General features: G+C 33.6%; 1 protein-coding gene across 1 annotated transcript in view; it reads right to left on the reverse strand.

Moving 5' to 3' along the window:
- Positions 1–7,678: 7,678 nt before the first annotated feature.
- The window catches only part of ADAMTS5 (ADAM metallopeptidase with thrombospondin type 1 motif 5), a 95,021-nt gene continuing 79,592 nt past the window's right edge, over positions 7,679–23,107 (reverse strand). Inside the window, exon 8 of the mRNA XM_072614927.1 lies at positions 7,679–19,581. Within this exon, the coding sequence (XP_072471028.1) occupies positions 19,014–19,581 (568 nt within the window). The 3' untranslated portion in view covers positions 7,679–19,013. The remainder of the gene's footprint in view (positions 19,582–23,107) is intronic.

Raw genomic sequence — 23,107 nt, forward strand, 5'->3', positions numbered from 1 at the left:
TTCTCTCTCCCTCCTAAGGAAGAGCTCCCCCTGCACATGTAACCAGGACCCTGAATAAAGCCTAACCCTTGTTCGACTCCGGAAAGTCTCTTCTCTCATACGTTTATCCGGTTTGGCCAACCGAAGACCTGGGACAGGTAAGGTAAGACTCGGGTAGCCCTCAGGCCTCTAGGCCTGGCAGGGGTGGAAGGATGTTTTGCTTGATTTTTAACTTTGAGCTTAAATATTATTTTAATCTTTGCTTCTTCTTCTAAATAGAATTTCCTTTATTATTGCATTTTAAATAGGAAATACCTGTACTCTAACATTTTAGTTTTGATTTTTAAATTTTGATTTCATTTTAAAGTTAATTCATTTTTCCTTCATAACCTTGAGTTTAGATTTTAATTTAGCTTTAAATTTTGCAAAATTGGGGGAATTGCTGTTTTTAATTTTTAATTTTTCTTTTTAATAGTATTTTATTGGTATTATGTTTATTTTAATAATATTTTATTTTTCAAGTTACATGTAAAGATAGTTTCCGATATCATTTTTAAAATAAGATTTTGATTTTTCTCTCTTCCTCCCCTTCTCCAAGATAGCAAGGAATCTGATATAGGTTTCATATGTGCCATCATGAAAACATATTTCCACATTAGTCATATTGTGAAAGAAGAAACAGAAAAAAAGGGAAAAGCCACCAGAACTTTTCAAAAAACAAAGAGTGAAAATAATATGCTTCAATCAGCATTCAGACTCCATAGATCTTTCTTTGGATGTGGTTCCATTACATTTAAATTATGTCTTTCTGACTGCTTGCACTGTTTTCTCTTTGACCTGGAAGTTTTCAAATTTGACTATAATATTCCTGAGAGATTTCATTTTGGGATCTTTTTCAGGAGGTGATTGGTAAATTCTTTCAATTTCTATTTTGTCCTCTGGACCTACGATATTGGGGCAATTTTACTTTATAAGTTCTTGAAATGTGATGTCTAAGCTCTTTTTTTTTTTTTATCTTGGCTTTCAGATAGTTTAAAAATTCTTTAAATCATCTCTCCTCAATCTATTTAACAGGTCAATTACTTTTCCAATGAAATACTTCACATTGTCTTATACTTTTTCATTCTTTTGACTTTGTTTTATTGTTTCTTGATGTCTGAGGGAGTCATTAGCTTCTCCTTGCCCGATTCAAATTTTTAAGGAATTATTTTTCTTCAGTGAGCTTTTGTGCATCTTTGACCATTAGGCCAATTTTGTTTTTTAAGGTGATATTTTCTTCAATATTTTTGTGCCTCTTTTACCAACCTGTTATTCTCTTTTCAAAATTTTCTTTCATTACTCTTATTTGTTTTCCCAATTTTTCTGCTACCAATCTTTTAACTCTTCTAGGAATTCTTGGTTTTTTGGATCCAATTAACATTTTTATTTAAGGCTTTGCTTGTAGATGTTTTCTTGTTGTATTCTTCTAACTTTATGTCTCGGTTTTCCTTGCCACTGTAGTGGGTTTTTATGGTCAAGTTCTCTTTTGTTGTTTGCTTCTTACAATTTATTTCTTGACTTCAAACTTTATGTTAAAGTTGGGCTCTGCTCACCTTGGGGTGGGGAGGTGGCTTCAGTCTTTTTTATGCTACTATTTTCAGAGCTAATTCTGGGAGTTCTGTAAGTTTTTGGTGTTTCCAAGGTGCTGTTATGCTGGGAGAGGTAGGGTCATTGCTCTCCTACTCTGCACTTTGGTTGTCACCCAAGAAGGGCTGCTTCCTTGCAGCCACAAACACTAGTGCTCCTGTTGGCCCTGAAATTGTGACCTTGTTTTCTTCATTAGAGTTTTAAAATGCCTTTTTGGTGCCTTTTTCTAAGAATGGTTTCTTTCTCTCATTTTCTTTCCTCACTGCCTTCTCTTTCTATTCTAATTTTATAAAGTTCATGTTTTTTATGTTTATTTAGGTCTCCTTCATTTTCTATATTTCTCATGGAATTAAAACTTTTGAGGTACCTTTTTGGGTTCCCCTCCTAAACAGTTTCTGTTGTTGCCTTGTATACCTCTTCCCTCAGTCCATGTCTTCCAACTCTTCATGTTGTCAGTTAATCCCTGCAAATAATACTCATTGTAAAGTTCCCATCTCCCTTTATAGAATATCTCTCTTATCCTATAAGATCAATCATCTGTGATATCCCTTCCCCAAACTGAAACATTTATATCCCCTTTGCCCCCTATCTTTTCAATGCTTTGCTTCCTCACCCATTCTCTGGATAGACACTACAAGAGTTAAATTGTCTTCATTGCTAGTTTTTAAAAATTTGATTAGGGAACATTACATTTTCCCTCTTTACTAATCCTCCTCCTTTTTATGTGCCCTCTCATTCTGTAATTTAGTTCCCTTCAAAAATTGATTCCTTTGTAGAGGAAGTGTTGTGAGTTTAGTCCATGATGTTTCAGGCCTGTTTGTACAATCACTTCTATTTCATCTCTGTTTTAACATATTGCTTATTCATAAAGGATTCTCTTAGTGGTCTCTTTCTTGTGATTTTTCTGTTGTCTTTCATCATTGTATTATTTATTTGACCTTCTTGAATATCTATTGTCTAGGGTATTTTAAAAGCAAACAATTTCTTTAGGCCTGCTTTTCTTTTAGAAAATATTTTAAATGCCTCTTTTTTATTACACATCTTTTTTTCATTTGTGGTTAGGTTCAGAGTTACAGGGAAGGTCACCTTCCATTGCAACTTGAGTTCCATTGCTTGTCAGAATACATTATTCCATTCCCTCCCGCAGTTTCTGTTGGGTACAGAATAGTTTTGTGGTATTTGAATTTCCTTTCCTTCATATTTAAAGGTATTTCTCCTGACCAGTTGCAGAATTTGTTTGCTTGCTTTTTCTCTACATACCCTTAGATGGCAGTTTTCCCAAGTGCTGGAGCTCAACTGACTGTCACTTGAGTTGTCAGTGGAAATTGAACTAGTCTGAGTCTTAGAGTTTGCTGCATATCTTTCTTTCCCCCATTCTGGAGGTGATCTATGAATTCTTTTGATTCTTCTGTGTTTAAAAGGTGTGGAAAATTTCCTTATATTATTTCTTGCTCTATGGTGTTCAACTTGTTTTCATTTGTACTTGGCACATTCTTTTAAGGGAACTTACAATCTGTAAGCTATTTCTATATATTTTGTCCTTTAGGTCAATATGTTATGTTTATATATAGATCATGTTTTCCTTTAATGCTTGATTTCTCCTAGATTGTCCCTCACTTCTACATGTTTACATTTCTAATAAATTATCTTCTATTTTGTTTCTTTGCTGAGATTCTTCAACTATATGTTTAAGTTTCTCTTCTTCTGCCAGTCATTTCTTCCTATAGGCAATACATTTTTGCTTTCATACTTCTTATTTCTATTTTAAACTATTCAGACACATCCTGCTATGGTTCCATACACTATCGGGAATCCACTGAATCTTCTATTTCATCAGGTGTTTATTCATTTTCTTTTGTCTTGGAATATTTATTCATAAGTGTCTGAGCTCTTTTACTTGATCTAGAAGGCATATTTTCTTCTGAAATTATCTTCTGTTAATATATCTGCTTTTGTCTTTGAGTTTTCTTCCTCCTGAGATCTTTAATGACTTCAGTCTTTGCCCCCCTTCAATTTCCCCTATTGCTTGCTCCTTCTCTATATACCCTTAGATGGCAGTTTTCCTGAGTGCTGGAGCTCAAAGAGCCTCAGCCTTCTCTAATGCTGGGCAGTTCACAGTTCCCCAGCCTCAGTCTCTGAAGCTAATGATTTTTCAGGGGACAGAACTGGTCCCAGTTGGATACTTGGCACTTTCTGCCAGGTTTAGTGGAGTGCCAAACAGCCACAGACGTTCTTTTCCTGTTCCCTCTGTCCCTCAGATCTCTCACCCAGTGGTTCAGAGTATTGCCATGCTGTTACAGCAGCCTGAGCAAAATTCTGTCTGGAGTTTGGATCTCTGCAGCATTAGGAGGAGAGGAAAGTTGGGGATCAGGGTGCAGAGTCGAGTTCTGTTGCAAGCAAGGACCAGTGTCCTGCCTGCTCTGTTTCCTCCATTCTGACTGAGTTCTTTTGGGTCACAGAGTGCTGCTATTTCTACTTGAGTAAATTTCTGCTCTGAACCTCCACAACACTGGGAGGAAGGGAGTGGGTTAGGGTGTAGAGTTGAATTCTGCTGACTTCCGTTGTATATGTGTGGGTTGGCTTGTGCAGTCCAGCTTCTGGGAATGTGGTGGATGGTGGGAGTTAGAGGTGAGGGATTATTTGCTTTCTCGGCTTTTAGTTCATTGACTTTTTACCCTGTTTTACTTCTTGGTGTCTTAAATCGAGGGGACAGCTGGAGTTGCTTTATCTTTGGTGTATAATTCCATTTTTGAGTAGTTTGAAAATAGTGAGGATTGGACAAAATGTCTAGTATTCTATTTTGTTGGTCACATGAACTGGAAGTCCTGTATGCACCTTTTTATTCTCATTCAATAATCACCATGTCTACCATATCAAAATTTTCTAAAATTCTATTCAGGTTCTTAACTTATTTTTGGTTCATTTTGAGGGATAAAACTGTATGGGGTACAATGAGGTCCTCTTCTATTATAATTTTTCCATCTGTTTCTCATAATTAATTTAGTTTTTCTTTTAAATCTTTAGGTGCTGTGCCATTCAGTACATGTATTAAAATTAATTCATTGTCTATGAATGAATGTCTATGAAACAAACAAGGTAACTATGTTTTGCTAAAATTGCTTTTTAATAATATTTTTTCTTCTTTGGTTCTTCTTGCTTTTGCTTTATCTGAAATCATATTTGCTACTCCTGATTTTTTTGTGTTCAGCTGAAGCAAAATAGATTTTGTTCGAATCTGTTTTAACTCTGTGATAGCTTTTATGTTTAAATATGTTTGTTATAAATGACATTATTGCATTTTGCTTTCTAATCCATTCTTCTGTCTTCCTGTTTTATGGGTAAATTAATTACATTCACAATTATGATAATAAATTTTATTTTTCCCTCCATCCTATTCTTTTACACCTTTTCTTCTTTTTGTTCCACCTTTCCTTTTTCTTACAGGTCCTATACTTTTTCCTTTTAAGCTTAAAGTCACTATGTCCTTAGCAGCTGAGGGTTTGCTTTATGATTTCTCCCTGAATCTACTCTCTATCCCATAATCTTTTTTCTCTCTCTTCCTGTTTCTTTTTATTTCCTTATCAATATATTCCTATATAAAATTCTTGTAAGTGTTGTGGGTATTTGTGTGGGTTTTTTTTACCTTCCCTTTGTTAGTTTAGATAGAAGCAAAGTTCAGGTGACACTCATTATCCCCACTTCTTTCAAGTTTGCATATATTTGTACTTGTGTACCCTGATTGTGTGGGATAAGTTCCCCTGTCTTTCCTGTCATTTCCTTCATTGGTGTATCCTTCTCATTTTGTTTCTTCTTTCAGTATTATCAAAATAGAACTATTTCTAGGTATAGAGGGAGATGGGAAGAGAGCCCATGAAGTTTGATGGCATAATTGAGCACTGAGTCTGGAATCAGGAAGATATAAACTTAGTGCCAAACTACACTAAGATTTTTGGGACACCCTATACAGATTTTGGAATCATCTTTGAACCTACAGAAGCTGATGAAATTATCAAGAGATGTAAGGTGAATGGGATATAAGATCCTCCCTGCCCATTAAAAAGCCTTACATGGATGTTTTGTCCATCAAGGAGAACAAAATCAGATTAGAAAGGCTAGAACAAGATTGGCTAACAAGGACATATCCTCTAGGAGCTTCTAGTGAACAAGGCAGGAAGAGCTGTTAATCACTCTTGACCATTAGGTTCTGTCTGCTCTAAAAACTCTCTCTCTTTCCCTTCATATGCATTTTCCCTAGCATCTCATGTCCTTCTAGAGCATGGCTTTCCTTTTAAAACCCCTATACTGTCTTGTAGGAGAATAAGGCAGAAAAATGGCCATGGCTTCAGGTCACTCACCTGCCTCTGTGATTACTGACCCATGTTTCTATAAGTATTTTCCCAGGAATTATTGTTTCTCTCGCTCAGGTAAATTCTCCACTCTATTAAATGTGTGGCTCAAACTCCCAGTTTGCACTGGCAAAATTTTTTTCATTGTTTTCAACACCTCAGTAATACAAATCTTCCCTCCTCCAGATTGTGTCCCTTTCTTTTCAGTTTCCCCATTTGTATTAAAGTAGGCAGTATTAGTACAGATATGATAGTAATCTGGTCTTAATACAGTTTCAAATCTGTAACAGGAAAACCCCAAAACAAGGCTTACAGAGATAATAGGTATAATGTCAGTCCTTCAGTTTGATTTGTTCTTTGTTGGAATGGGTAAAACCAGGAAGTAGATGAATGTGCAAGTAGTCCAGGAGGATCCCAAGTTGGTCTCATCAAGTATCATACCTTATTAGCACTAGGAATCTCTATACTTTCCCTTTTACAACACATGCCCCCAGTGCTTAGGGCTGTTTTTGTCCCAGGCAGAACTATGACTTTACTCAGGGCTGGTAAAGTTCATCATAAGAAGCCCGGCTACTACTCCTCTCAGCCACCTGCAAGTCCTACAACGACCACCATTTAAGGTCAAGGTACTCTATGGGAGGAAGGCTAATTTATCACTTCCCTAAAGCAGTGGGAACCAGGATCACTACATAGTGATCTAGCTAACCTACGTGAAATACAGGTCTCTGATCTAAGGGATTAGTGGTTCCTAAAATTTTTGATTCTAGAATAAAGTAACCCTGATCTGTCTAGCCATCAGATCTCCAATCCTTGTAAGCTTCTGGAAGGGGCCAGCAGTGGTACATGGAGTTGAAATCCAATATAACTGAGGAAATAGTGAGAGAGTACCCTTTTTATGTAATTCAAACCACCAAATCTGAAGGAACTAAATCAGAGGGTAATGCAAGAACTGACAGATACCATTGTTTAGCTACCATGGGTGACTTTTGAAGGATCTTGGATAATAGGAGAGGTGCCATGGGATTGGAGTTGTGTAGATATTATGTCTACATTCCAAAATGCAAAGAGAGTAGATGCTGCAAACTATAAGCTGGTGAACTGGAGAAAGTTTAGGCTATATTATGAAAGGATTGGAAAATACAAGAATCACTAACAGCCAGTATGGCTCCATCATGAACAGACTAATTTCAATAGTTACTAGACTAGATTAGGGAAATTACAGTTTGCTTAGATTTCAGCAAAACAAAAAGTCTCTCATGCCATCCTTCTGGACAATAAGGAGAGATATAATTTTACGTCTCTACACAGCGATGCATCCAACCTATAGTTTATATAGTGACCTATATGGAATATAGGTCTCTGATCTAAGGGATCAGTGCTTCCTAAAATTTTTAATTCCATGTATTTCTTGCAGTAACAACAAAAAAGTGTTTTGAATACTCAGTGTAACTTAATATACTACTCAAAATATTATTTTAGATTTAAGTGATCAAAAGTAAATAACTTTTGCCTTTAAGATAAAATTTATATCATACAATTAAAATTATAAAATACAAATTTTATTCCAATTATATTATGAAAACTCCAAATATAAAAATTACAAAACTCCAATTATAAAATAATTATAAATATTTTATGTGGGACATTCTGTGAGAATTAAAAAAAGTAATTCAGTAAGGTTAAAATCACATGCTTACCATTATCTGTAAGCCTACATATAAAATGTCTTTATTTTCACAAATTTTATTGAATTATAAATAACATTTTAATGAAATAAGTTACAACTTGGAAGATCTTTTAACATAATAAAACAATCATATGTAAACTTAATTTTTATGTTACACTCTTTTATTTGAACAAAAATTTGTGATATTTGGTTCAACACCAGACAAACACAGTCTTAAATCTGGTCCCATGTTGAATGTATTTCTGTATTTTGATTTAAAACAAGAATAATGTGAAAACGTGTAGATACACAAATATGTCATAGAAGATGGTAAGAGAATTTTACAAGCTCTCTTGCTGAGAGATAAATTTTTTTTAGTTTTGTCCACCTAACCAATAAATGAAAATAAAAAGCTAGTTATGAAATATTTACTTTTCTACTGGGTAAGGATAAGTGCTGTATTAAAGGATAAATATACTTAACATTTAAGTGCAAATATTGCTTTTAGTAACGTCGATATATAAACTAACCTTTATAAGGAAAGAATCTCTTCAGACATGACTTTCTTCTCTCCTACCACTGGCATATCAGCTATAACCTCATACAGATTAACTGAACAACCTGACCACTGTTGCCAGTCAGTTCATTTGATAATTTGCTAGATAGAATAGTAACACAAGCAGAAGATAGGTTTAAACTGTAAAATTGCTTCAACACTTCAACGACAGGAAAAATAAGGTTTATTTCTGCAGAACATTTATGATAGGGAATGATGGTTTCAAGATAATGCACATGACCAGAGATCAGGGTTTTCAAACCTGATATTTGCCCTGGAAGAGTGCAAACATTCATAACAGAGGAAAATAATGAAGGTACTCTAGTACACTGTACAGGATGCAAATGAGGTTATATGTTTCTGACCATCTACTGTGAATCAGTTTGAGGTTGAACCCTGTAGAACTCTGAAAACAATTTAATGCTATGTCAAAAAACTGCAAGAATATATTGCCATCAGAAGGAGTCATTTTGATGTAACCACTGCAGAAACACCAAAATCATTATGGATGAGATGTCATGATCATGATTTCAAACCACTGCAGAATCAAACTTAAATGCTTCAAACATCTTCATGTCTGTTGTCACAGAGGAAAAATGCATTTGTAACAGAACTGAATGATTATTTACTGCCTATGGTGTCATAAAGAATTTGTAGCACCAATATCTTCAACCACAATTGCAAACCCAAGAGGGTCTGAAAACCACTAAATGGGAAGCACCGTACTAGTCTATAGTATAATTAGTTGAATTAAGAATTATTTGAATGACCAAGCCCTGAAAGCAGTCATAAATCTGTGGATATCTGCATAGAAGGAGGATACCAGTGGCAATTTGGCAAGGACCCTATTGTATTCAACATTTTTACCAAGGTAAAAAAAAATGACCCAATGTCATAAGACAGCTAATATGGTTGATAACTGAGTCAGAATTCAAAAGTGGAGGGAAACAGTAAGAAGATTGGAAAGGTTGGAAGAAACTAGGTTATGATGAACTTTAAATGCCAAACAAAGGACTTTCTATCTGATACTGGAAGTAATAGGGAGTCACTAGTTTACTGAATGGGAGAGGGGTATGTGACATGTAATGTGGCTGTATGGGTAGAGAGAAAGGGGCAGGCATATAAAAGAGATCGTGTGAAGATAGAAGTGCTAAGATGTGGCATTCTCCTAATTATACAGGTTTGATGAACTGGAAGGGACATAAGAAATATTTTCATTCAAGTTTGTCATTTTATGAAGCCCAGATGTATTATGATTAGAAAGTTAATTAGCGGTAGAGTTAGGTGGGAACCCAGGTCATATGGCTCCTAGTCCAGTGGTCCTATCACATTCCTATCATCAAAGCTATTAAGAACTTCCTAGTATTTTGTTTTTACTCTGGTACCTCTTATTTGCTGATTAATGAAGCTTTGTTAATTAATTCCATAGTTTCTTCAGGCATGGAAAAAACTATTAAAAGCAGAGATATCACTCTTTCACCAAAGCTTTAATAAAGAAATATAATAATTTATTTAGAACAAAAACTAATTTCACTTTCAAGATATTGAAACATCTTAATGCCATGTAGAATAGGTCAAACACAATTAATTACAAAGGGCATATGGTGTAACTTAATTGGCATAAAGTTTATTGTGAAATCATTTTAATTTTAAAAAGTTGTTAGTTTTCCTCAGACTTTGGCCTTACCGAGGGATATGGAAGTCAGTTTTCAAGAGTTGGATTTCAAGTATTATATACTGCAATAACACGTCCATACTACTTAGTAGTTGTAATGTGTTAGAACTGCCTCTGTCCCTTAAATTTTCCAGTTCAAATTCAGAGCAAGCAGACTCTGAATAGATTTCAACTCTGCACTCTTGCTTTTCTGGCTTTTCAATGACTTTCATTTGAACATTAAACTGCCTTGTACTTTGGAGTAAAGTCTATCTGCACTTGGTCTAGGCCTAACCTTGTTCTATTGTAATGGCAACCCCACTTTCTCTGTGTGAATCACGTACCTTATCTCAGCAGTCCCATGTTTTAACACAACTAAATGTAGATTGGAACAAGTTAACCTGATACATACCACCACCACCACCACCACCACGGCCACCCCCCAACAGGCTAGAAAAACATAAAGCAACTTGCTTTGTATTCTTCTGTCTCAATTTTTGAGACATGATTGAGGCCTCATGACCTCTTGCATGAATACCTGTAAGAGTCTTCTAATTCAACTCCATGCCTCCAGTTCCCCCACCTCTTCCCCTCCGTCTCAACCCAAACATCATACTCTTATCATTTTAACTTTCCTGTAGCTTCATCGCATCGTACTCCTGACCAAGAAGTCATGTTCTCATCTCTTAGATTACCTTATCTATCCAGTAATTTCCATGATTACTTAATTCAATAAGGTTGTTCTTATTGATCCTCACCACAAATATTTATTACAAAAGAATGAGAAGACAAAATGAAGAATAAGGGAGATTGCCTGCTTAGTAATTCATTCTTGCTACATAGGAAAAGAATGGATGTGCAACGAAGGTGAACTAATTAGACAGTGAATTCCATAAGCCTTCTTTCAATAGCCCATTATATGAACAATAATCTGTACAATAGTACAAATTAAAGGTTTGTATGAACAAGGAGACCGGATAATCAGTCTTTGATTCGACCTCCTACAGAAGATTAGTTACAGAAGGGAATATTTATTAGTTATGAAAGAGTGGCAGGACCATAACATAAATGCATAGGCCAAAGAGATGTACAGTATTTGTTAGCAATATATTTCAGTAGTAAAGGGATAGATTGCTTTATGTAAACTCTTTATAGGGTACAAAGTTATGTGCTTGCAAAACATCACCACTGCACGAGGCATGCTTAGAGATTTGTGCAAGGGCAAATAAACCCAGTCAAGAAACATTTATTAAGCACCTAGTGTGCTAAGTGCTGGTGATACAAAGAAAGGCAAAAAACAGTCCCTATCTTGAGGAACTCACATTCTAATGGGGGAGAATAAATACAAATAACTACACATGTCCATTCTCTACAATGCAAAGGAAAGTAGCTCCTTCACAAAAATGAATAGGCAGCTCTGTCTTAACCTTAGAATGTATATCTGCCTTTTAGAGAAACTTCTCCTTGACTTGCAGATTTCTCTCCATCTTAACACCATATTACTCCCCTGCATAAAACTAGGCTTTTTTCTTTTTCAACTGATTCTACTCATCTTTCAAGGCTTAGTTCATCTGTGAAACCTCCCTTGACAGCTCTAGTCCATATTTATCTCTCCCTTCTTTGAGCTATCACAGAACTATATGGTAGAATTTAATATTTGATTAATCCTTGTTTTGTTGTGCCCTAGTTATTTCATGTGAATTTTGTCCCGTGAACATGAATCAAATTCTCTGAACATTTAGTAGATATAAAGTCTATGTATGTAATGACTACTTATTGGTACAGTTTTTATGATGCCAAAATAAATAGTCAATTTGATAAAATGTTCAGTAAATTCAGTTTTTTGAAAGTCAAATTCCATAGCTAAATTTATTAGTACTGTTATGATGTTCACTTAATCATCTGGTAACTCTATTATATAAAAGTGCCATTTTGTCCATTTCATTGAAATGACATTTTATAACATGACATGATTTCAAACTTAGTATGTATGTAAGGGGAAAAAATCACTAATTTAGGGTATGAAGTGAATCACAATAACTTTGCATATTTAAAAATATTATTGCTTTTGGAAAGTCAAATAGTACAAATGTTATTGGAAAAAATATATTTTTGTACTTTTTTGCTATCCAGTTCCATCAAGTAAGTGTGCTTTGATAATTGTTTTGTGTCATTAATTTTATAGTCAGAATATTCTTTTTAAAAAATAACATGTAGAGAGTACTGAGTACCATGTCTTCAGTAGATTTAAGTCTTTCAGTGTACATTCTTGTACACAAAAGTAGAATCACAACCCATAGGTATATCATATGTAGTTTTCTAAGTCACCTAATATACAGTTATATTTATTATTTCTATGTAATCTAGAAATGTAGCAATTGGTATGTGCCAAGTGTTTAATTTTCATGGAACAAAATAATATATCTTTAAAATACTCACTAATCATTAATATGTAAACTAAACTTATGTAAAGGAGGTAAAATAATATATTGCAAATGGCTCAGTTCAAATAGATCGTTACCTGAAAAACTGATTGTTGAATAGCATGAACTTTAATAATGCTTTAATAATTATTCATATAGAAAATAAATTCAAACAGTCTAAAATCAATTTAGAATTATGTACCTCTTAATTTTCCAAGGAATTTTGTTGTTGGATTTTTTTGTGTTAACTATAATACACAAATCACAAATACACAAAGAAATGTAACTTTCTGAAAGTAGAAGATAATGGACTATCACTATTGATTGCTCAAGTACAATACGTATGTCTTCAATCTTTTACTCTTCTGTGCAAATAACTTTCAAGATATCTTTTTTCCTCTCATCTTTTTAATACTCAATCTTTGTTTTTGCTTGGTGATTTTCTGATAATTGCGCATCGCTTGGTCCAAAAATAAAATAACAATTTATATCACTGCTTAAATCATTCAAGTTGAACCTGTCATTTTTTCTACTTTAGATATTGGCAAAGTATACTTACAAACTACTTACATAATTTTCGCTAAGTAATTTTTATACTATATAGGCAATATTTTATAATACTAATTTCTAGAAGTATAGAGGAATAACTTTTCTGCCAAGCTTGATAAACACATTTTCACAGAGAATACGGAGGCATATATGTATGTATTTATACATATAAACATATAATTAGTCAATTTTTACAGTCACACAAGTAACTGATGTTCAATTCTAAATCTATATTATAAAGTAGGTAGGACTACTTTTAATATTCTGAAATATATTTTGAATGTTAATAAAGCTACGTTTAAGACATAGCAGTTTTGTAGTCTATAACACCACAGAAGAAAACGAATCCAGTTGTCCCTTAAAGGTAACATGGAATGTATGGATAATTACTTAAATTTTACTCATCAAGTATTTTGCTTCTCCAATTTGATTCTATTAAATTTTCCATTCATCATAAATGTGTATAGGTACAATATTATTTGTATCATTCTTTAAATTAAAAAGAGAACATCTTCAACTTTGCACCTACCATGATAGCCTTAAGGACACCAATCATAGTTGAAAAGAATGAACTTGGATTAATTGCGTTTCAAAATTTTTATAGAATTACAGTCATTCATTCTTCCCAAAAAGAATGGTGATGTTTGCTTTCATTGAGGAATCATTGGAAAAAAACACTATCTTGCTCTCACCCCAGACCCACGTTTATATTGCATTGAAATACCACATTATCACTGGAGAAGTCAAATAGTGTCCCTATAAAGCTTAAGTTTTCTTTGTTTACAATCCATCATAGTGTTAAACTTTTGTTTATTCTGACGAGCCTTATATAACCTTCGGTAATGGGGACTGAATCAAAAGAGTTGGTTAGGGTTTTTTCATTTGTTAGCTTTGCTTTGAGCATGGAACTGGAACAGTGCTCTGAACATAATAGGTATTTAATGTTTGTAGAAATAAAATGAATTTCTTGCATCATGTCAATTTAAGGACAACATTTGGTGAATAGGCATTGCATCCTAAGCTGAAACTTGTTTAAGAGGAATGTCCCAAGCCTTGTCTTTTCCATATAGTGAAACCATAAGATTAAGGTCACAAGCATCAGTCTTACTTTGTTGCTAATGTGATATCAAGCCAGTGATCAAGGAATTGAACTTATTTAAAAAATTCAGCCCTGATTTTCTTTTATGACATCATTATTAATTTATACCTAGATCCTCACTGAGTCCTACACTGAGAACAGCTCAGCATAACAAACACCATATAATATTAACTACCCAATACTTTCCCAAACAATATAGATTTCTATAAAACAGTTTTTGGTTTCCTTATGGATTCCCAGTCAATTTTTCATATCTACTTAATTGCATGGTATACAATCTGCTGACATTGGTATTTAACTATATTTAACTACAGAGAAATCATTTTCATAATTAAGGACAATGTAAGACTACCGAACTCTACTATTTTAATTGACTTGAGTGGTCAGTTCAGGTAATTTGAACAATGTGAACATAAGTTTTAGATGGCAAATGTTATGAAAATAGTAAAGTTTTATGTATTTCTATTTATATATCCAGTCCACTTTGGCTTTTGGATTAATATATCTATAGTAATAATCTATGTAGTTAGGAATATTCTGTTGACTCTTGCTTAGATATGAAAGAGTAAATTCATCTTAATAAATATGGCTGTGAAGTCACAAAAAGTAGAAGTGGCTATGAAATCCATAAAGTAGATTTGGTTTATCCTTCTTTTCTAAAATGGGAAATATTATTTTCATCATCTCCCTCCTAGGGGTGTGGTGAAACAAGTCTTTTGTGAACCACAAAGCACTATGGCGAGGGGAATTAGAAAGGAAACAAAAAAATAACAAAGTTACATATACCACTAGTACAATACTTCTAGAAATGTTATTAGCTACATTATTATATCTACATTGATACTGAGCAAAGGGTGAAATTTTCAGATCTGAAGGATGTATTTGTCAATTTTTATGTGACCAAAAATTATTTTTTGCTTTTGTTTTTTGGTGTGACACAAATCACAACCCCTCTCCCCCAGGGGTCACTGTATTATTGCCAGGAAGTATATTCCACTGTTCCTGATGTTAACCACTGGGACCTATGGAAGAATTATCCTGGCACTTTACCATGAGGACCCTACTCCCCCAAAATGGGCATCCAACACTCTTATATGTAGTGAATGCCTTCACTATCTAAATTATAGTAATCTATATGATTTGAGCACATTCATGAGCTGTACCTGGAAAGGTTCAAAAAATTTCTTAAATTTAATTCCTCAATTCCTGAAAAAGTGCTCTGAACATAATAGGTATTTAGTGTTTGTAGAAATAAAATGAATTTCTTACATCTTATACAACATTTGGTGAATAGGCATTGCATCCTAAGCTGAAACTTAAGAGGAATGCCCCAAGCCTTGTCTTAAAAAGATCATCATGGTAGAAAGAGATGAATACTGGAACATCAAATTGAAAAACTTCCTTTATAAAGGAAAGACATAATATCAGAATATGAATATACATACGTGTATGGATATACATGTGTATGTATGTATAATTTTTGTTGTTATTCAGACCTGTGATTTCATCAAAGGAGACTTGGTGTGGAAAATCCTTCTAACCGTGCATATCAGCAATTTGGCTAGTGGTGCACAAGGTCTTCCTGACTCCTAAGACCAGGTCTCAATTACATCACATTGCCTTTCCTGTCTTCAGATATGGATATTTTAATATATATGCAAATACGTATATGTATATAAGTGTAATATCATAAAGAAAACTTTTCTATTAAAGATACAAAGGCAATCAGTGCAAACTCACAAAAATGTATTTCACAATACACATAGGAAGAATAACTTTTTTAAAGGGAGGACATCTAGTAAAACATAATATATATAACATTATATATACATTTGCATGTATATATAATATATACATATATGCATACAATATATTATATATAAGAAATTGCAAATTTGACATTTTTATTAAATAAAAATAAATAATTTCATCACACAGATTCACATACCAGGTGCAAAAACAGTAAATTCTTTCTCAGTGCAATATTTCTTTTTTATCTTTACGATTGAATTTTTTTAGTGGGATAAAATTATTTAGCTAGAAGGGTAAAAAGACTTGAATTTGCCAAATCCATAAGACTGTCCTATCAAGTACTTTTAAATATGGAGGCCAAACAAAATTGTATAATCAGAAAAAGAAACTATTTTCTCTCGTTTTTCTTCATAAGGAAAGAAATTCTAGGAGTGATTAACTTTTGTGGGTAAAATTTCATTGTTGTCAAACCTAAGCATTTCAATTCAACTCAAGTTTGTTAAGAGGAAGCAACCCTGAGCTTTAAGAACACTAGGATTTTTTTTTAGGTATAATGAAATGAAGGCATGTTTATAGGATCACAGGATCAGAACTGGAAGATGCCTTTAAAGGTCATCTCCTGTAAACCCTCCCATTTTACAGATTATGATACCAAGACATACAGATACTTTTTAAAAATTGTAGCTAGCAAAGAAGGAATTTAAACTCAGGTTCTCTGATTCCAAAATCAGCTCTTTTTCAATGCACCATGCTGCCTCCCACTTCTAAGCAGAAAAATAAAATCTACAGGACCCATAGATCTATAGCTGGAAGGGACCTCAAAAGACTGAATTGCTCTCTTTTTCTCTAACACATACTCATTATTCTTTAGAGATATGGAAGTGCTCATTTCTTTGAACTTTGTCCAGTCTTAGTCATTCCATCTTCTGTACATAAATTCTTATCCTGTTCTACCCTTATCCTATCTTTACCCTGTCCATCAATAGCAGCAGATACTGCTTGGACAAAAGAAACAAGATCCTTTTAATAGAGCAGTTAGATATAGTGGTTTGTTTTTTAACTCTATGTCATTTGAGTGATAAATACTAATATTGTAGATTAATATTCAAGAAGAACATCTTCCTCAGAAAGAAAATGAAAAGCACCACTTATTTTTAATATCTACAATATTGTATGGCTCCATCACAAAGAAACAGGAACTCATGCAATGATTTTTGACTCAACTCAGGTTTGTTAGGGAGAGGCAGCCCTGAGCTTCAAGAACCCTAGAATTTTTCAGGCATGTTTATAGGATCACAGCCTGAGAACTGGAAGAGGTTACCTCCTTTATATCCTCCCACTTACTTGCAATGAATGATGAACTTAATACCTGTCTTCAGCATGATCACAATCAAATGGTGCACAATTATGAATTAAGGATATATCTACAAAGTATCCAGACAACTAGCTGAAATGTGAGTTTTGGTTATACAAGTGAACAACTTCAACTGATTTTTTTTTACAGAACAATGTACAATGTGTTTTGATCATGTGAAGAGGTTATGTCACATAAGAGGGAAATCAAGAAAAATGGTCTGAATAAATATATTGGACATTATATCAGTTGGTCTCTGAGACTGCCGGGATAACAAAACAGGTGTTATGCTAAAATACAATGCAAATGAAGTAACGCACTCTAGGTAACCGGAACATACAGAAAGACTGTTTGGTGAAAAGACATAAGTTAAAATATGGAATTTAGACACAGCTGCCACACACTGTGTCAGGAAAGCAAATCTATCTGCTGGATTGGTATGTGTTGAATGACCTATGTTAAATAATTTTTTTTCTTCTGCCAAATATTGAGTATCTCTAAAGTTAAATACTTATAAATAATCATTTAAATCAATGGATTATAAGCATTCTTTGCTTTATGCAAACACAATACATAAAAATCCATGTCTCCATAAGATATATCATGTCTACCAGTACTATAATGTCAAATATATGTGGTTATGACTGTTATTAAACTAAGATAAAAGGATACTCTGAAATTTCTCCAAATTCAGCTCTCTTCAATTCTTTTAAAAAATTAGAATATGGTCTAAATGGCATTAGTAGCCAAAAAACTGCAAAGGCCTACATATTTTCAGACTTTAAACTCATGTAACCAAAATTTGATTGAGGAGAGAAATTTGCATTTTGTGGCTACTATTACAGTTTTTCTAGCATAATACCATTATAACAATATGCTTTTCATATGCCAAATCTTTAGCATATGAAGTATGCTTGATATACCAATTATTTCTCTCTTTTTTAAAAAATAAATTATTAACTTACACATGGAAAAAGTCTTACTACGTTGATGGCAGCCACATCTGGACACTTAATATATTTAGTAAAACTGACTATGTAAGGTAATCAAAACACTAATTCCTTATATAATATAGTTTTTAACAAAACAAAATGGATAAGTAGCACATTACATATTTTCTGGTAAGAGAGATTTTAGGATGTAAGGTGTTGAGTAGAGATACAATAGTATTTGTTGGGTATTTTTCCTTATTAAGGAAAATATAGCCTCTCTAGTAGCTATTTTTAGGCACATGAAACTTTAGATTTCACCTGCAAGCCACAGGAAAAAAATGGTCAAGAATACATAGCTGACAATATTATAAAATATTTGATTTTTTTCCTAAATTTCAGCACCCCCCCCACCGAAGTTTTAAAAAATCCAAATTCGATGGACATACATACATACAAAATATATTCCAATTAATTTGACTGGCAACCTGAAAAATACAGGTAAGAAAGCCTCTGTATACGTTTATAAGTATTCTGACAAGCTCTGCTCAAGAATTTTTAAAATTACACTGTGTCATGGGTTAGTCTTTTAAAAAGTATATCAACAGCAAGTTTATATTTTCCAGTATAATATCCACAGCTCTTTCTGGAAAATTGGTGAAAACTGAAAACAGCTGCAGACCTACTTTGGTCAATCACTTTATATATAGAATGAATTATTTTAATAGAATCCAGTTATAGAAAAATTATGTATTTACAAATGGCAAAAATAAACCATGATTAATAATTATTATGATGTTTTCAAAGGCATTCTGTAAGAGGTAGGTGATAAAGGGGAAATAGATTTATACTGTTCAAATATCTTATCAGCTTACATTCATTCATTTTTCTACTCCTTTTAGACCTAGAGGTCTTGTAATAATTTTCAAGACTTTCTTTGTCATATTCCAAGGCTTGAAAAACAGATTCTGCTATAATCTGAATCATGAAAAAGTTGCAATAAGGTTTAGATGTTTCCACCCAAGGTATGCCAGTGCTGGCTTGCTCAGTTATTTTTCTAAACAAAATTGTAACCATGTGCTAGCATTTCTTTAGGAAACACTGCTTGAATGCTGAGGGTCTCTGGGACAGCAGACATCCCTTTGCCAATTTTTTGTGTCCATCTTGGCATTGCACAGTCCTGGTGTGCCAGCCTGTGTCACATGTTCTAGAACAGGAAAGCCATGGACCTGTAACCCACTGGAGCTGTGAAGTCTGTGATCCCACTTTATTGCTTCCATGGTGACTGACTGAGTTTGATTTGAGCGTCGCCTTTTTGGGAACGAAGAAGCTATAGCGGACATCTATTGCTTTGCTTGGGTCTGTTGCAAGAATCTGAACTATAAGAATCTCTTTTGTAGCTGAATATCCCATCCCATGCAAGAAGTCATCCTTGTGACTCCAGCCACTGTAGTTCATGACAGTCCCATTGATGTCAATAATAGTCTCCGATGTGGATATCATGTACTTTCCATTGATCAAGTACTCACCATTTTTCTTTTTCAGGGCTAAGTAAGCAGTGAATCTGTTCTGGTCTTTTGCCTTGAATTGTCGAACTTTGATGTGGGTGGCACCTTCAGGTATCCTCACTACATCTGTGTAACCCTTACTAAGAGACAAAGAGGCAGGGAGACATAAGAGAGATAGAGAGATGAAGGCAAAAAGGGAGAGACAAGGAAAAGACAAACAGGCACAGAGACAAAGAAATAGAATAGGTAAGTAACTGATGAAATGAAAAGGTATTCTTTAAAAGTCTCATTTTAAGTTGGTATTGTATTTTAATTTTGTTGTGATTTATAGGTTAGAGTCATTTAGTCTAACCTTTTCATTATATAGAAAAGGAAACTGAGAGGCTCAAAGGCTCAAAAATTCATCTAAGATTATCAAGTAGGAGGGTTAGGATTTGAATTCAGATATTGTGAACCCTGGCACAGCACTCTTTCCACCACACCCAAACATAGCTTTCTTTAAAGCAAATTATTATAAAACAAGAAAGGATAAGGACTGGTACTTCATTGGTTTAGAGACCTCTCTGTGAAGAATTCCCTTTACCAGTGAAGGTTGGCACCTTTCCTGAAATACATGGTGTTAGACTTAGAAAGTTACCTTATGTAGGATCACATAGACATGTGTCCAATGGGACTTGGACCCTGGTCTGGTTTCTGAGGCAACTCTATCCACTAAACCATGATGTCTTTCTATAAAATCAGAAACTATTACTCTTAAAATTTCCTCATTTCAATAAAATATTAGTTAGAATGTGCTCCATTATCATATCAACTCTTGTTTATGAAAAAATAATTCAATTTTACTCAATATGGTAAGTCTATTCCTAAATAACATGTCAATGTAAAAATTCTTAGATAGGTTCTTAAAGAACATGTCAATGTAAAAATCCTGTCAGGTCCTACAAAACCTGGGATGGCTTTGAATACAGATCTTGTAACAGATTGAGACAGGTTATCTGAGAATTATTCTAGCTAAGACCAGAATATCTCATCACCAGAAAGGTAGCCAAGAAAGAACGATTTTTTTTCTACAGCAATTTATGAAACCATCTGTTGAAAGTATAGATATACTAACAAAATCACAAATAGTTTGAAGTATCAAATGACATGACAATATGCAATAATGTCATATATTTAGTTCTCACTTTTCCTTATGAAACCTAAAGAACCTAAACAGATTCATCCTTACAATTTCACATGCAGTTTCTGGAAGGTAAATAGAGATGAATGCCCCATTTTATAGCTGAAGACATATAAAGAGATGAAATATCTTTCTCCAAATCACAACTATAAAAAGAAAGGAACAGAATCTGCTTCAACTACCAGTCCTTCACTTTGTCAGTGGATGATACTGTCTATATAACAAGAATGGCAAGCAGTGTTGGTAATGGTAAAATCTTTTTACTCATTATTTTGATATTAGCTGTCAAAATAGCAATAGTTTCGATAAAGTAATTTTCTCGGCGTCTCATTTTTACTTTTACTGTTTTTTCTTAGCTACAATTCCTTTCTTAAGGTCCATCATACTGGAATAGCAGTGAGACAGGCTCAGAAAATCTGAGTCTAAATCCTCTCTCTAACAATACCTAGTTATGTGACTATGGCCAAGTCATTTGATTTCACTGTCTCTGAAAAATAGGAATAATAAAACTTGTATTGAGTACCTTTCATGATTTTGTGAAGATGTATATGTTATAAATATTAAAGCTTTCTAGAAATGTAAGGAGAGACTTTCTGATAAAAGGGTATTTGTGTAAATCCTAATACGCCTATTCTGAGTAAAATCTCTTTGAATAAAGGGACTGTCTCATTTTTAAGAGTTCTTATCCTTAGTGCCTAGTACATAGAAAATATTTCATAATTATTTATTGAAATGAAATGAACTTAGATAATAATAAAGACAGACTTCTTATACCAACTCCTATGTTATAACAATAATGTTCTGATGAAAGTACATTTTATTATCATAGCCTCAACAATGCATATTTTTATTTGTCCATCTCAGTTTTTTTCATTATGAATTTTTTTGCTGACATCATAGATTTTACTTCTAATTTTTCTCTTCCATGGTTGGCATTTTAGTGCCATTTAGCGCATTTTCATTACTTAATCTTCCCAGTAAATTTTGTTAGACATATTAGTCTTATGTTATAAATGGTGCCATACATACTTGGACCATTTTAATTTTACCAATATCACAAAACATAACAGTGATAGGGTTATGATTAAATACACTTTAATCTCCATAGGCTCAGGTTGCATTTTATCCTACTGAATGAGACAAAGTCATGGTATGATGCTTTGTATTTTAAAACTTTAGAAAACGCATCTATACATTTTTGTAGTTAAAGCATACAAAGATAGCCAAGAGACAGTTTGGGTTTGAGAATCATAGGATAATAAAATCATAGACTACTAGAGTTGAGGGATCACGGAGTACAAATCTCTCATTTTACAAAGAAACTTGGGCCCAAGAGAACAGAACCCTAAGATATTATTCTCTATTGGTATTTCTAGCTTAATAGTATGATGATAATTTTAGCTCACATTTTTATTACTCTTCATGGTTTACAAAATACTTTATCTCATTGGAATCTTACAAAAACCCTATGTGGTAGTTAATGTAAGTACCATTTCCAGATTACAGTAAAAGAAACTAAACCCCAGATAGATATTACTTCTCTGAGGTCACACATCTAGTAAATTTCAGACTAAGGAATTGAAACAGATTCTTCAGACTTGTAATCCAGTCTTTATTTTACTAAACTGCAGCAAACTTGGATGGAAATTAATTTTGTTTATAGTCAATTTCCTGTCTTCTACTTCACTGACTAATATCGAGATGACTCTGGATTCACAAAGGCTAACTACCCAAAAACCAAGCTTTGGGTCTACCATGCTGGAGAAGAAGAATTACCAACGTTTACTAAAAATAAAAAGGCTCTTCATTCAGGTGGTAAATTATTTGTTTATGGAAATCCAAGAAACCAAAAACAAGCAGGACAAATGTCCTTAAGTCTTGTATTGATTTAGAAACTGAAAACAGGATGAAGGGTAATTGAATCACAAATATCTGAGCTATCAAATATTAACTGCAAAGGAACAACTAGGAAACTTAACGACATCAATATTGATATTATTGCAATAAATGAAAAAAAAAAAGGAAACTATATCCAGTGGAGGGAAAACTCCCCGGTCCTTATAGACAAGTCAAAGGACACAGCCACAGAAGCCATGGTATGGTTTACTACCTTTTTCATAATAGCAATTCACTTAAAACTGAAAAAAAGGAAATCAATCTCCTAGCGCTAAAACTGTCCCAGATCAAAGCAAAGGTTGAAAGAAACAAGTGGGGATGTATGTTTAGACCTTCCAACACCTGGGTCAAAGCCCCTGAAAAAAACTGATTATTCTAACCAGAATGAACTGAATTTAGTGACCAAGTTTCAACCCAAGTACAGGGCATCTAATATAAATAGAACTATATTAGATATATAATAATGATATGTACACTTTTTAATTCAGAGATAAAGATTAACCTTAAATAGAATACATCATAATTTTTTCAAAAATATGAATAAGCAAAAATAAGAGTGACTAACATATGAACAGATCTTAGGAATAAAA

Source organism: Notamacropus eugenii, chromosome 5 (genome assembly GCF_028372415.1).
Source record: "Notamacropus eugenii isolate mMacEug1 chromosome 5, mMacEug1.pri_v2, whole genome shotgun sequence".
NCBI classification, from domain to species: Eukaryota; Metazoa; Chordata; class Mammalia; order Diprotodontia; family Macropodidae; genus Notamacropus; species Notamacropus eugenii.